This window comes from Trichosurus vulpecula, chromosome 4 (genome assembly GCF_011100635.1).
Source record: "Trichosurus vulpecula isolate mTriVul1 chromosome 4, mTriVul1.pri, whole genome shotgun sequence".
NCBI classification, from domain to species: domain Eukaryota; kingdom Metazoa; phylum Chordata; class Mammalia; order Diprotodontia; family Phalangeridae; genus Trichosurus; species Trichosurus vulpecula.
Window position 1 is genome coordinate 440,600,111 of NC_050576.1, and position 15,328 is coordinate 440,615,438.

Below are 15,328 nucleotides of genomic sequence, written 5' to 3' on the forward strand. Positions count from 1 at the left end.
CTCTCCCTCACTACTCTCTGACCTTGGGCAGGTCCCTGCCCTCCACCAGGCCTCGGTTTTCTTGTCTCTAGGGCCCAGGGCTGAGTCCTGTCCAAAGGGGACAGAGTCCAAAGGCCCCTGTGTGGCTAGGGCAGGCGGGCATCTCTTACCACACGACTTCCCCAACATTGGAGGAGATAAGGTAGCGGATGAACTGCTTCATGTTGTTGTAAATGGCCCGGCCCTCCTCCACTGCCGCCACGATGGTAGAGAAGTTGTCATCAGAGAGAACCATCTCTGCCGCAGACTTGGCCACTGCTGTCCCCGAACCCATGGCGATGCCGATCTCGGCTTTCTTGAGGGCAGGGGCGTCATTCACACCATCTCCAGTCTGCCAGGAGAGTCCAGGAGAGAGGGTGAGCCTCCAGGAGGGGCCCAGTGATCTATTCACACACTGGCAAAGACTCTTCCTGGCCCCCAGCTTGGAAAGTGCCAGGGCACACTCTCACCCTCTACCCCTCAGGGAGGGTCCTGCTCCCTCATTCCAACCCCACCATTGGCGATGATCATTCTAAGGGGCCGAAGGGGAGGCTTGGGAAAGGCCCACAGATGTGGGAGCAGCTGCGCAAGGTGGCATCTACAGATGGGGCCCCAGGTGCCCTCCCTCACCCCTGCCCTCTCAGCCTCCACTCTTCCCCCCCCCATGGGTCCCCTCCCATAAGCACTGGGTGGGGGAGGGAGGGCAGGGGCAGGGCTTGAGGGTGCCCTGGCCAGGCCGCCCAGTCTCCCGAACCTCACCATGGCCGTGATCTCCCGGAAGGACTGCAGGTACTCCACGATCTTGGACTTGTGGGCCGGCTCCACCCGAGCGAAGCAGCAGGCGTTCAGACAGGCGTCGCGCTGCTGCTCAGGGGCCATGTCGTCGAACTCTCGGCCCGTGTAGGCCTTCGTGGACACATCCTCGGTCTCCGAAAAGATGCCGATGCGCCGGCAGATGGCCACCGCCGTTCCCTTGTTGTCTCCGGTGATCATGATTACCCGGATCCCAGCCTTGCGGCACATCTCGATGGACGAGGTGACCTCCTTCCGGGGAGGGTCCAGCATCCCCACACAGCCCACGAAAGTGAGATCCATCTGCAGGCAAAAGGCGCAGCGAGCGCTTGGACGGGCTGGGGCGCGCCTCCTCATCGAGCCCTCCGCTTCATGCACTCTGTGCCCTCCGTCCACGGTGTTTGGGATAACGCGCTTCCCCGGGAAGCCCTCCTGGCTACCCTGTGCCCGGCCCAGAGCCAGCGCTTAATAGACGCGGCTGCCCCGAGCAGATCAGGCTCGGCTCTGACTCGGGTCCCTCCCCAGCCTCCGCGCCCTCCCCACGCTCGCTCAGGTGTCCACAGCATCTCCCTCCTCCCCTTCCTCCGCGCCCTCCCCACGCTCTCTCAGGTGTCCACAGCATCTCCCTCCTCCCCTTCCTCCGCGCCCTCCCCACGCTCGCTCAGGTGTCCACAGCATCTCCCTCCTCCCCTTCCTGCGCGCCCTCCCCACGCTCGCTCAGGTGTCCACAGCATCTCCCTCCTCCCCTTCCTCCGCGCCCTCCCCACGCTCGCTCAGGTGTCCACAGCATCTCCCTCCTCCCCTTCCTGCGCGCCCTCCCCACGCTCGCTCAGGTGTCCACAGCATCTCCCTCTCCCCTTCCTCCGCGCCCTCCCCACGCTCGCTCAGGTGTCCACGGCATCTCCCTCTCCCCTTCCTCCGCGCCCTCCCCACGCTCGCTCAGGTGTCCACAGCATCTCCCTCTCCCCTTCCTCCGCGCCCTCCCCACGCTCGCTCAGGTGTCCACGGCATCTCCCTCCTCCCCCCCCCCCACTCCTCGGCGTCCTCCCTGCACTTGCTTAGGGGTCTGCGGCGTTTCGCGCTCCCTCTCGTGCGCCCTCCCCACGCTCCCTTGTCCACAGCATCTCCCTCCTCCCCCTCTCGTGCCCCCTCCCCACGCTCACTCAGGTGTCCACAGCATCTCCCTCCTCCCCTTCCTCCGCGCCCTCCCCACGCTCGCTCAGGTGTCCACAGCATCTCCCTCCTCCCCTTCCTCCGCGCCCTCCCCACGCTCGCTCAGCTGTCCACAGCATCTCCCTCCTCCCCTTCCTCCGCGCCCTCCCCACGCTCGCTCAGGTGTCCACAGCATCTCCCTCCTCCCCCCCCCCCCACTCCTCGGCGTCCTCCCTGCACTTGCTTAGGGGTCTGCGGCGTTTCGCGCTCCCTCTCGTGCCCCCTCCCCACGCTCACTCAGGTGTCCACAGCATCTCCCTCCTCCCCTTCCTCCGCGCCCTCCCCACGCTCGCTCAGCTGTCCACAGCATCTCCCTCCTCCCCCCCCCACTCCTCTGCGTCCTCCCTGCACTTGCTTAGGGGTCTGCGGCGTTTCGCGCTCCCTCTCGTGCGCCCTCCCCACGCTCGCTTGTCCACAGCATCTCCCTCCTCCCCTTCCTCCGCGCCCTCCCCACGCTCGCTCAGCTGTCCACAGCATCTCCCTCCTCCTCCCCCTCCTCTGCGTTCTCCCCGAACTTGCTCAGGGGTCTGCAGCATCTCGCACTCCCTCCCCTGCGCCCTCCCCGCGCTCACTCAGGTGTCTTAACGTGCCCTGGTGCTGAACCAAGAGAAAATACAAGGTCCAAAAGGTATTTGGACCCATTTCTGCAGGGGCTTCCCCCTCAGAGGAGCTGAGCCGAGCCTGACCTCTGAGGCTGACGTCAGGAGGCCAGCTCTGCCCTCCCCAGCCCAGCCTTCCCCAGAGTGAGGCCAGGGGGCTAGAACAGGACGGCAATGCCCGACTGTCTGTTAGAACTGGGCGGCAAAGAGAGGGGGCAAGTGCTGGCTCTTGTGGGCACTGGGAGTGCAGGGGGATGGGCCCCAGCTGGAGGGCTCTGCCCTGCTTAGTGGGTGAAAGACTCACACTAGGAGAACCTTCATGTGTCAGAGCCACAAGCAAGGGACCTTTGAAGTCGTCTAACACCACTTCACCCACCTACCACAGCCATTTTACAGATAAGGAAATTGGTGCCCACAGAAGCCACACAGCTAGCTAGAGGGCAATCAGGAGGAAGTAAAAGTCCTTCCCATTTTCCCCTGAAGGCTGTCCTCCCATCCATCCTGCACTGCTCACTCCCCAGGGCTGGGTCAGAAAACACTTCTAGGAGAGTCTGGACCAACTCATGGACTGGGCATATTTGGGGGCACTCCCGGGGCCTGAGGCTAAGGACAGAGAAAACAGCATCGCCCTCACCCAGGCTAGCTCTGAGGGCATGTCCTTGGTAGCCATTATCTCTCTTCAGGGAGGGTGCCGCACCAGGGGACTATGGGTGTGGGAGGTGCCCAGGGCTGAGGTGGGGAAGGGGGGTGAGGACCCCAGATTTGGGGGGAGATTTGGAGGCAATGATGGGAACTTGGGTATGAGGTGGTCAGGTGATGGGATCCCAGAGATGGAGGTGGCAGATGCAGTGGGGATGCTGGCAGTGTAGGTGATGGGGCCCAGGAGAGACAGATACTCACCTCATAGTTGATGAACTTGGTGGCATCGTCCAACTGCATGTCCTCCATCTTGTGAGGGGCATCTCGGGTAGCCAGTGCCAGGCAGCGCAGGGTGTCGATGCCTGTACCCCAGTCCCGGATACGAGCCAGAATCTTCTCCCTGGCTGCAGGGGTGAGGGGAACGGTTCGGGTGCCTACACGCATGTAGCTGCAACGTTCAATCACGCTTTCTGGGGCTCCCTGTGGAATGGAGAGAAATGGGAAAAGGGGGCTCTATGTAGACCTGGCCTGGAAAGCCCCTTCCAGGCGAAGGCAAGTGAGAGAGCCTCCATTGGTTGGACCCTCAACTGCCTCCCCTCCATCCTACACCTGACCCAAAGCCCCTCTACAGGGTCCTAGACAATCACCTCCCCAGTCTCTGTAGGACCTCCTGTAAAGGAGAGCTAGAAGCCGGCCATTGCTCTCCTGGGGAGCTTCCAAGGTTCAGAAATTCTTCCCAACATCACACTGAAATTGGCCTCCACAGCTGCCCCCCACCCATGACTCCTAGGACCAGACTTTTGCGTTGGAGTGAGACATGAGTTGTGCTGAGGCTGCCGAGGCCTGGGCTGGTTGGGAAGCTCTGGGGTTCTGCAGTAGAAGCCCCATGTGATCTCCTCCATTTACCAGAAGCTTCTCTCTTTTAATCTTGACTGCCCAAAATTTAAACAGCTGGGCCCTGTGGCCCAAGAAGCTGTAAAGGGAGGCAGGAGCAGGGCCAAATATGCCCCCTCCTGACCCACTGGGCCCTCCCTGGACACTCATCCCCTGTTCCACCTGAAAGGCACTCCCCCTGTCTCTGCCCACCAGTCCCTGCTTATAGGGGACCTGCTGAGAGACCAATTAGGAGACATTCTGGCCAGAATGACTCAGGGTTGGGGGCTTCCAGCTTCCCTCAGGAGTGAGTGTGGCCTGGTGCCCCCCATCCCAGGCCTGGTCCCTCTGTGCAAGAGGCCAGACAGCTTCACCCAATTAACCACAGGAATGGCACCCTGGCCCTCAGTTCTGGTTCAGAGAGCAGCCCTCAATCTCTTTGAGCCACAGGAAGGCTTGATGGGGGGACAAGTAGGAGCTGACCTTCCAGCACAAATTCGATTTCTCCAAAGTAAAAGTTGAGGCTCCCCCTCAAATGCTACCTGAACCAAAGGGGCTGGAGAGAAGTCAGTCAGTGGCCAAGGGAAGGAAGATCTGCTAGGTCTGAGGGTGGAGGCAGGCAGACCACCACCTCCTTCGCAACTCAGGGCCAGCCTGACAGAGAGAAAAGTCTGTTCTGCCAACCCTTTCTCAGGAGCACAGATGAGCTGGAGGGCTGGGACTTCTGGAGGCTCCCACAGACTTGGGAAGATGTCGTGATGGGAAAAGCCAGGGCAGCACCCTGGTGGCATGGCCCTAAGCGCCACCTACTGGCTTCTAAGGTGATCTGCATACCTTGGTCCTGACAGAATCCTGCACCAGCTGGCAGACACAGGCAGTGCCTGGATTATCAGTTTGTGGAACAAGATTCTCAGTGCTTGGGGTTGAGTGGAAGTTACCTGACCAACCTAAGGAATTTCTAGGGGCCTTGAGAACATCTCTCTGGGCAGGGAGGCTGGCCGGCCCTGGACAGCCTCCCTGAAGCTACCTCCCGGGCCCCAGCCATGATCTGATTGGCTCAGCTAGCATGGGTTAGACTGGGCAAGAGGTCTCCAGGTGAGTGCCCCAGGGATCAGGGTATGGCTCTCCTGGCATAGAGGGCATATTGATCAAATGCGTCAAGGACACAGAGCTGGGAGGGAGAGCCAATGCCCTGGGGATACAAAAAGACTCGGCAGCCTAGAACACCAGATCAAATCTAGAACGATGAATTCAGTTGGTGTGGCCACACACGAGGACAAGGTAGGGGAGCCATGGAAAGACAGCCTCCAAGCAGAAGCTAGAAGCCCGGTGGTTAGGAATGCCAAGGTAGAGACTCTTGTTCAGTTACAAATAGACCTGGAGCTCAGGTGGCCACCCATGAGATGGGGCAGCCTGGTACCCAGGAGGCAAGCCTGAGGCCACAGGGACCTCTGACTGACTCCCCCTGCTTCCTCTGCCTCTGTCTGACTCCGTAGTGATGAGGGTGGGGTGGGGAGGGGGTCCCCTTGAGGTCCTCTCCTTGTCCTGCCCTCTCACCACACACTCCCCCTGCCTCTGCACACATGGGGCCGCCGGGGGCAGTGTGAAGAGCCCCAGCCTTAGGGTCGGACACCCCACTCAGCCACCGTGGCCCGTAAAACCCATTCTCCATCTCTGGATTGATCAGGGCTGTTACCCAGGAGTGTACCCTAGGCTCCATACAGACCCGGTGTGGCCAGGCCAGTGCTCTGCCCTTGGGAGGCAGGGGGGACAAAGGGACAGAGTGCATCACAGAAGTCCAGGCTCCCCTGGCAGCAGGCTGGTACAGGGTCTTGCTGCCTCTGAGCAGGGAGGGGAGGATAGCACCCGGGCCAAGTTTCACTGAATCGCTGACTCACAATCAGAAGGGATCTTTGCAGACCCTGCAGACCCAACCTCCCCCATTCTACAGTGTTCCTGACCAGACTCCAGCTAGCCAGACTCAGCTTGAATACTCCCAGGAGACAGAGAGCTCACTACCTTTCAGGATACCCCAGTCCATTATTATTAGGATGATCGTTTTTCTATGGAACCTGGATCTTTTCTCTTTGTACCTCCAATCCATCAGTCCTGGTTCTGCCTCCTGTCCCGCCTGCTTCTTCTTTTCCTCACCCCCACCCCAGGGGTGAGTCTCCAGGCTGAACGTCCCCGATCCTTCACCCAGAGGCCTGGTCTCCAGCCCCCTGCCTCCCTGCTCCAGGTTATCAAGATCTGTCTGAGGGCAGTGGTGGCCTTGAGAAGTGCAGCTCTGGAGGGCCCAGGCCTCACAGAGACCCCAGGAGGGAGGGAGATGGGGCAGTCAGCATTTCCCAGTTTAAAGATAAGGAAGCTGAAGGATGTTCCCAGTCGTAAACCAGAAAATTGGGAGGTATCAGGCTCCAGGGCCAGGGCCCTCCCCTCGCCACCCCATGGCCCTTCCTTGCTCTGGTCATCCCACCTCTCCTGAGGGAGGCAACCACATGGGGCCATGGAGGAGCCTTGGATAGACTTTGGCCCCCGGCATTCACATGGAGATGGTGCCGCTGGACCCTCACTCCATCCCTGCCCCGCCACCCCCCCCAATCCCAGCTGGGGAGAAGGGCACCTTCACAAACAGCTTGCTGCCTGAGGTGGGCTGGCCTGGGCCGATGGGTGTGCAGTACACAGACATAGACTTGCGGTCCCTTGAGAATTCCAGGGTACACTCCTTCTTCATCAGCTGTCTAATAACCTGGAGAGAGATGCCAGCAGTCAGGGTCAGACAGGAGAGGAGGCGGACATGGTAAGGATGAGCATCCTGGAGGGAGATGCCGGCGGACAGCCACATGCCTAGGAAATCTACGTCTGGTCTAGTGGCTTTCTCTGTGTGACTCCTGCACCAGCACAGTGGTTCCCACAGCCCAGCAGGCCACAGGGCAGGCCCCAGGGCTCACGTGGCCCCTGGCCCAAGCTCACAGGAGGCAGGCAGACCCAGGCCCCCAATCCCTTCTCTTCTTTCTTTCTCCCTAACCCCAAGGCCTCAGCTTTAGACTCAGGAAGGAACCACCAGGCACTGGGGGCCCACAGCTTGGAACCCAGACTGGAACCACGTCCTCAGGGGGCCAGTCCAGGCTTCTTTCCTCTGCGCTCCACTGCCCCATGAGCCGAGACCCAGAGGGGCCCTGAGGCTTCCGGATGGCACCAGGGGGTGGGGGAGAGATCTTCGAGGGAAGTGACAGGAGCAGGGGTGACCTTTCCAGGAGGGGCCATGGGGCTAGCTCAGGAAGTGCTGGGCCAGCCTCCCTGTGGCCCTTTGGGCACTCACTCACCGCATTGCATGCTCCGGCTCGCTCCACCCGGGACAGCTGGCTCACATCTGTGTCGAAGACATTCATCTTCTCCACTAGGCAGGTGAGGGCCGTTTCTGTGGCTTCGCCAACCTTCTCGTAGACCTTCTTGGACTGACCCCAAGGCAGACATCCAAGGTCAGGGTGGGCATGGAAAGGCATCTTCCCCATTGCCCACTCTTAGCCTGCCTTCCTCAGCCCAAGGCAAGCTTGGCAGGGGATGGGCACCCCTGGGCTCCTGGCTTGGGCTTTGAGGGCCATGCAACAGGTGCAGCAAACATGTGTAAGGGTAGGGTCCTGCTGGCCCTGAGCCCCCAAGCCTTGGGGTCAGCTCTGGGATGCCCAGGGGGCAGAGGCCACTCAAACCCTTCTCAAAACTGGGCCGAATCAGCTGTACTGAAGACAACAAGCTAGCTTGCGCTTCTACAGACACTTGGAGCCAGCGGGGGCCTCGGGGACCTCAAGGCCAGCCTGTGCTTGGCCCTGAATACCCAGGCAGGTGGGCCATGCCCCAGAAGAGGGCAGGAGGCAGCCGCTCTGGCCAGCTGACACTCCCCACCACACACATGCCATGGGCACAGTCCTTCCTCTGCCCCTAAGGTCCTCTCTGATCAAAGCTGGGGCTTCCTTCTGCTCTCATGAGGGAGCAAGTGTCCTTGGCCACCTCTAGCAGCTAGAATCCTAGGGTTTCTTGAGGGCGGGAAGGGGTCCTGAGAGGCCTCTGAGCTATACCCAAGACACCGTTGGGGTTGGAGGGGATGTAAGCTGGGGGAGGGGGTCTCCCTGGATCCTCAGATACCCTGAGCACAGCCCAGCCACTCACCTCACTATAATCCAGGGATGAATCATTGCAGAGGGCACAGATGGTGGCCAGCTCGACCAGCCCATCATACTGGCTGCTGTGAACAGGCTCCCCATCCTTCAGCCTACAAGAGCCCAGAGCAGAGGTTGGCAGTAGCCACTGCTTGGCCTTCCCCACTTGCAGGGCCTTGGAGCAAGTGAAGGGCCTCCCAGCCTTGGCTGTACGCTAGGCAGCAGAGAGAAGGGAAGGCTCCATGCACGTCCCTCTCCAGAATCAGCCCACTTCCCTCGGAGCCTTCCCCAAACTGAGATTCTTCTAAAATGTTTACCAACAGGTGGCAGGAGCCTCTGGGGACCCCTCCTAGAGTGACCCCACCGAGAAAGCCTGAGCTGCCAGGCCTCTTCCATCCAAGTCTGGTGCTCCGTGATGATGCCACCCCTTCTAAAGGCCTGATCAGTGGGGGCAAAAGATGATCCCTTCCCGACCTTGTCATTCCACCCACACCATCCATGATCTCTTAATCACCAAACCCAATGGCCTTTTCTCAGTCTTCATTCTCCTCGGCCTCTCTGTAGCCTTGGACACTGTTGGTCATTCTCTCTTCCTGGAAACTCTCCTGACCCCTGACCCTCCTCCTAGTTCTCCTCCTCCCTCTCTGATGGCTCCTCCTCCACATCATGCCCTCTGACCATGGGGCTCTGTCCTGGGCCCCCTTCTCTCCTCTTTCTGTCCTGCTTCGCTGGGTGATCTCCTCAGCTCCCATGGACTCAAGGACCATCTCTATGCTGATGATTCTCAGATCTCTCTGTCCTGCCCCAGTCTCTCTGATGGCCTCCACTTTCTTATCTCCAGCTGCGTATTACATGCCTCGACATGGATGACCTGCAGACATCCTAAACTCCTCATCTGCCTCCAAACTGCCCCCCTCACCTTCCCTACTGTGGTCAATGGCACTACCATCCTTTCCGTCAGCCAGACCCACAACCTTACTCTCTCTGGTGCCAAATCTTGCTGATCCTATCTCCATGGCACCTCTCTGCTATGCCCCCTCATCTCCTCGGGCACTGCCCCCACCCTGATGCAGAGCCTCCTCCCCTCGCAGCTGGACTGCGGTCATAGTGCTGAGCAGGGTAAGGAATATCTGCCTGCCTCAGACCTCTCCCCACTCCAGCCCATCCTCCACTCAGGTGCAACCAGGTCATGCCACTGCTCATTAACCTCACCATCACCTCCAGGATCAAAACCAACATGCTCTGTTTGTCACCCAAAGCCCTCGATAAGCTAGCCGTCCCCTCACACCTTCCACTCCACCCCCAGAATATTTTTCCATCTAGGGACACTGACCTCTTGACCATTCCTCCCCCGAGATGCTCCATCTCTGTATTCCACAGTCCCTGACCTGAGGTCACCCTGTGGTCCCATGTTTCTGGGTCACTATCTAACAGTATGGACCTCCATGCCAATCAGACCAGCCAGGATCCCAGGAAGGTGTCTCACTAACAGGAGCCCCTTCCCAAGCTCTGTTCAGCTGGATTTTAGCCAGATTGTTCTTCTAAGCCCAAAGTGACACACAACTGGTAAAACTTACCATTCTTACACACAAAAAGTCCAGCCCTGCTGCCAAGTCCCAGCTGCCCAGTGGCCCCATCATACCACCTTGTGAGTGGCCGTGTGAGTGACCAAGGGAAGGTCAGCTTTGAGCAGCTGGCAATGCCTCCAGCAGAGGGCAGTGCTGCCCCATCGAGGCACAGCCTCACAGATCTGCCGAGCTGGCCAGGGCCCCCTGGCACCAACCTTCCCTGTACAAGGATTACTTCCATATGACAGACCTTCAGATATTCAAACCAAGCTACCAGGCTCCATGCCTTCCCACCTCCCAGTCCTCTCCTCAGACATGACCTCCGGGCCCTTCGCCAGCCCGCCTGGCCTCTGCTGGACACGCCAGCTCACCAGTGTCCTTCCTAAGCTGTCATGCCCACACTTCAGCCCAATGCCCCTAATGCCTCCACTTCCCTGAAGGCAGCCCACGGTTGCTTCAACTCTCTCAGCCGTCAGCACACTGTTGACTTACACTGATCTTGTGGTTCACTAACCCCCTCAGATCTTTTTCAGACAAACTATATATCTGGACTTAACCATCCCATCCTTGTGAAGTCAAGTGGACTTTTTGAGCCTTAGTGTAAGATGGTACATTTCTTCCTGTTAAATTTTGTCTGAAACAATTCAGCCCAAAGTTGTGGTCCATGGATTCTGACTCTGACTTCCACCATGTTCACTATAGCCCTCAGCTCTGATCCCCCATGAATGTGATAAGCTTTGTTTATGCCTCTTCCAAGTCACTGATAAAAAGGTCAACCAGCATAGATCTCCGAGGCACTCCACTGGAGACCCCTTCCAAGTTGGCATCAAACCCTAAACAACTGCTCTTCGGGTCTGGCCATTCGAGGGCTGGGGAGTCCCTCTAGCGGTCCTCTCCTCTCACCCTACTCTTGCCATCTTGTCCACAAGAGCATGAGACGGCTTTTCAACTGCTTTGCTAAATGCAGGTAACCAGCAGCTACAGCAATACCCTCATCCACCCATTCAGTGACCCTGATAAAAAGGAACGGGAGATCAGTCCGGGGTGTCCATCCAAGGCAGGGCCCCTGCCAAAGGGTGCCAAGGTCCAAGGCAGGCGTGCAAGGCTCAGGCGCGAGTGCCAGCAATTCACACGGCCTCAAAATGTCAGCATTCATCCCATTGCCTTTGGAAGTCAGAAGAGGAAGAGCCAGGAGCAACCTCAGGGGAGTGAGAGTCCCCTGTCCCAGGCACCTTCAGCCAACACAAGAATGGAAGTGGGATGTTCCTAGCCAGTTACTGCCTTTACCATCCCTTGACTCTCCAGCTGCCATTGTCCATCCCAGCCTTGTTCCGAGGACTATAGCAGCTGCCCTGAGGGTTATTCATGCTTCTGGCCAAGGCTAAGCCCTCTAGAGCAGGCCCAGTCCCTGGGGGGAGGAGGCGGCCTCCCCAGGAAGCTTCAGGCATGCAGCCCACAGCTGAGTCTGGGAGGCCACCCAGGATGGGGGGAGCCAAGGCTGCTGCATCGAGGCTCTGGCCTCAGGGCCCATCACGGCATGCTGCCTGGGGGGCCCACCCACCAGCCCCCAGGACCCAGGTCTCCCTCCCCTCAATCCTCAGCCCTCCAGCCATACTCACACTTGGCCTTCAGGTGCGTAGGTAGAGCCCGTGATGCTGAATTCATGAAGGCTACAGTCAGCTCCCTCTGCCCGGTCAATGATGAACATCTAAAGGGAAAACAGAGGCAGAGAGCTGAGCTGGTGGCCACCATGGGCATGGAGATATCCCCAGGCTCAGCAAGTGTCCATGAGGCTGATGTCTAGCACAAGAGGGGAGGCCTCCAGAGCTGGGCACTTAGCACAGTGCCTGAAACACAGTAGGTGCTCAATCAATGTTTACTGACTGACCCACTGAGCTGTGTCCTGGAAAACCATGGCTTCCTTTGGCTTACTATTGGACCACAATGCTATGCTTAGACAAGACAGTGAGTGAATGTTACTTAAGAACAATTCACCCCTTGTACTAGACTGGAATCTCAGGGAAGGCAAGCCCCTGCCTTGCCTAACATTTGTACCTGCACAATGCTCCACATACCATAGGTGCTTAATCTTTGTTGGCTAAATTGGCTCTTCAGCAGAAACACTATCTTCCTACTCCAGTATTATTGTCCTCATTTTATGGGCTTCAGAACCGTAGACTGAGTCTCAGAAGGTCAGAGCTGGGCCAGGGCCTTTGCAGGACATCGAGCAAAAATCACCCCTACATGATATCTGGCAAGTGGTCAGCCAGTCCAACCCCCTCGCTGGACAAAGAAATGGAGGCCAGGATGGAGGCTGAATTCTGGAAGCGCCAGGATCTGAACCCTGATGCTTTCACACCAAATTCACACACCTTCAGATGAAGTCACCAGAGACCACGAAAACTGCTTGGAGTCCCCCTCTGGGTAAGTGGCCAAGCCCAGAGAGGCCCTCAGGTCTTCTGACACCGACAGCCCATGACTGTGTCCATCCCCTGTGCAGCCTCTTAGTGTCAGCACCATGGCCAGGGGTACTGGCAGAGGCAAAGCATTGAGCTGGGGCAGCACTGGGCGTGGGGAGAAGGAAAGCTACTACCTTGGGCCACCGACCCCTGCCCATGGGCAAGAGGCAATGAGCCATGGGAAAGTGGTGGGAGCTAGGAAGCAGCTGCCGTGGCTTGGGGGAAGCAAGACACCAAGAGCTGGGAAGCTGCTGGCTGCCTGGTCCACCAGGCTTCCCAAGAGCCTTCTCTGACATGGACCTGTCTGTCCCGGACACTGAAGCTGGGGGAGGTGCCTGGGGAGCCACGCCCATGTTCCTAGGGGTGAATGCGGACCATGCGCGTCTGTCTGCATTCTCCCTCCCGGCCATCCCGCAGACTGAGGTTACATTGGCTAGCTCTGCAAGGGCTGAGGTCAGCTTCCCACCCAGGTGAGTCTGGAGTGCTAAGGTGTCCCTCGGTGAGGAATGTTGAGGTTCCACCTCACACCCATCAGATCGGCAGGGGTGACAGAGGAGGAGAATGCCAAATGGTGAAGGAGCTGTGGGCAAACAGGCCACTGATGCCCTGCCCATAAGGCCATGCAGTGGTCTGGCTCTGCCCTGAGAGTTCTCAAACGGGGCACACCCTCTGCCCTGCTATGCCTCTAAAAGGCCCAGAGCCCAAAGAAGTGGAGGAAAGATGCATCTAGTGGTGTACCTCAAGATGGCCTTTGACCGGATGCCAGGGAGTGTCTTTCTGTAGGGCAGTGGCTAAACAAACTATGGGGTGTTAATGGCATCCCAGGCCAGGAGGTGAGTGTGGCCTGGAGCCTGGGCCCAGGAGGAGCAGGCAGAGGGAAGGGGCACTGAAGCTGAGGGTGGCAGCTGGAATGAGGAGGATTCTGGCGGCCTTTGCCCCACACAGTGCCTGTGGCCTCCCCACCCTGGGACATCCCTCTGTCCTAGTGGCCCCTTCTCCCTTGGGGAGCTCCTCCCAGACCTTCCATTTAGAGGAGAGGCCTAGACAAGCTGTGTTTCACTCTGCAGACTTCACCACTAGGACCCTGCACCCTTTCATATGGAGTCTTTCCCCATTAGAATGGAAGCTCCTTGAAGGCAGGGGCTGTTTGTATGCCTAGCACTCAGCATAATGTTGGGCACACAGTAAGCACTTAATAAATGCTTCTTGCTCTCCTTCAATAAAGTAAAGGGTGCCCTACCAACTGCTCTGTGTGAGGTATGCAAAGGTCTCATCTCCTCCCTCTGGACTGTAAGATCCCTGAGGGCAGCCAGGGGCTACGGTCTCTCTTGGGTCTGTCTCCTCCATCTGGAGGCCAGCAGCTGAATGAATGCTGAGGGGCATCTATCAACAAGCCCAGCTTTAGCTTAGGAGCCAACACTGGGCCAGTGGTGAGCCCAAGGGGCCTTATTCCCGGGAGGAAGAGTCTAGTCAGCCAAGGGCAAGGCCCATCACAATCCTGTAGGAGGGAACAGTATGGGGGAGATCAGAGAATCTACTGGGGCAGGGAGAGGTTTGCTTAGGCCAATCTTTCTGTCTGCCCTGTTTCAGGGAGGCCTCTCCAGGCTCCAGAGGCCATCTGGGCCAGCCCCACTCTCTAAGCGGAATCCAGACTGCAGGGCCCCGATTCCCCCATCCCTGAACTTGTGGCTCACACTGCCCACCAGCTCTGAGACTCCAGGGCCCTGGCTCAGCAATGAGGTCCTTGTGTAAGAAAGCAATGTTTGTGGGAGTGTATATGTGTGCGTGTGTGTGTGTAAGTGTGTGTGGAGGACATATGTGTGTGAGTAAGGGGGAAGTGTTTGTGAGTGTGAGTGTGAATGTGAAGCTCCAGTGCCCAGGACTCCTGCCCCTCCCGGCCATCTGGAGGCCAGAAAAACTGAGCACTGGATTTCTTTCATCAGTCAATCAACCAACAAGCATTAATTAAACACCTACCATGAGCTGGGCCTTATGCTGGGCATATAGCATGTGTCCTTGCTTTACTAGTGACTTCCAAAGGCCTGACATGTCCCTGGTGGGTCTAGGCCACCCCCAAGCCCTTTGACACCTTGGGGGACACTTTGGCAAGTAACTGGGTCCTGGTGGTGAGTGAGGTGCCCTGCCCCACCCTGCCCCAGCCAGGTCAGCCCTCAGACACCAGGCCCAAGTTCATGGCCAGCTCCATGGGGCCTCCCTCTTCTGACACAGCCCAGGAGAGCCCAGAATGGGTGTCCAGGTAGCACTCCAGGGATGCCTGATTAAAACTATCTGTAATTGTTTAATGTCACCCTTAACCCAGTTACTGTTTCCTAGATCGTTCTTTGGTTTGCCTGAAGCCTTCCATTTTTACTCATGTTACTGTCAAGAATTTCTAATTTTATCCCATTGTGGGATCTGTGAGTGCAGCATGCACGATTTCTGCCTTTTCGATTTGCCGAGGGCTTTTTTTATGACCAAGCATGCAATCTATTTTTGGGGGAGAATTCTGTGTGTACTTGGAGACTATGTCATCTCTATTTCTTCCATTCTGTTATCCCCATATGTCCAATCTTTCCAGCTTATTCTCTAAGCATCCCGGATCTGGGATTTCTGTGTTCATCTTCTTGCCGCATTTATCATATTCTGATAATGGGGCGCTGAAGTCCTCTGCCATTTATATACACATACATGTTTATTTTAGCTATTTCTCCTACATTGCTGTTGAGTGATACTTTACCAATTTATCCGCCAAATTGTTTGGTGCATGTGTATGTTATAAATGGCTAGACATTTATTTTCGGTGCCTTTCACCATACTGTCCTTGTCATTTTCTGACTCGAATTCAATGTGATGTCAGTACATCTTTTTTTGAAACGTGGATCTAAACCAAGGCACTTACATTTTGTTCTCTTCTGAACCAAGTTTCCTGAGAAGGCAAGTACGCTGAGAAATTTGAGGAGATTCTCCTCATTGGCGTTTCTGGATGATGAATGTCTTGGTCCTTTCAAAAC

The 15,328-nt window shown here is 57.5% G+C and overlaps 1 protein-coding gene across 1 annotated transcript in view; it reads right to left on the reverse strand.

Moving 5' to 3' along the window:
* Positions 1 to 15,328, reverse strand: part of ATP2A3 (ATPase sarcoplasmic/endoplasmic reticulum Ca2+ transporting 3) — a 96,878-nt gene that overhangs the window by 17,863 nt on the left and 63,687 nt on the right. The window contains exons 9-15 of the mRNA XM_036754319.1: positions 11,478 to 11,566; positions 8,301 to 8,403; positions 7,460 to 7,591; positions 6,757 to 6,882; positions 3,522 to 3,740; positions 778 to 1,113; positions 150 to 370 (exon numbers count right to left, since the gene is read on the reverse strand). Of these exons, the coding sequence (XP_036610214.1) occupies positions 150 to 370; positions 778 to 1,113; positions 3,522 to 3,740; positions 6,757 to 6,882; positions 7,460 to 7,591; positions 8,301 to 8,403; positions 11,478 to 11,566 (1,226 nt within the window). The remainder of the gene's footprint in view (positions 1 to 149; positions 371 to 777; positions 1,114 to 3,521; positions 3,741 to 6,756; positions 6,883 to 7,459; positions 7,592 to 8,300; positions 8,404 to 11,477; positions 11,567 to 15,328) is intronic.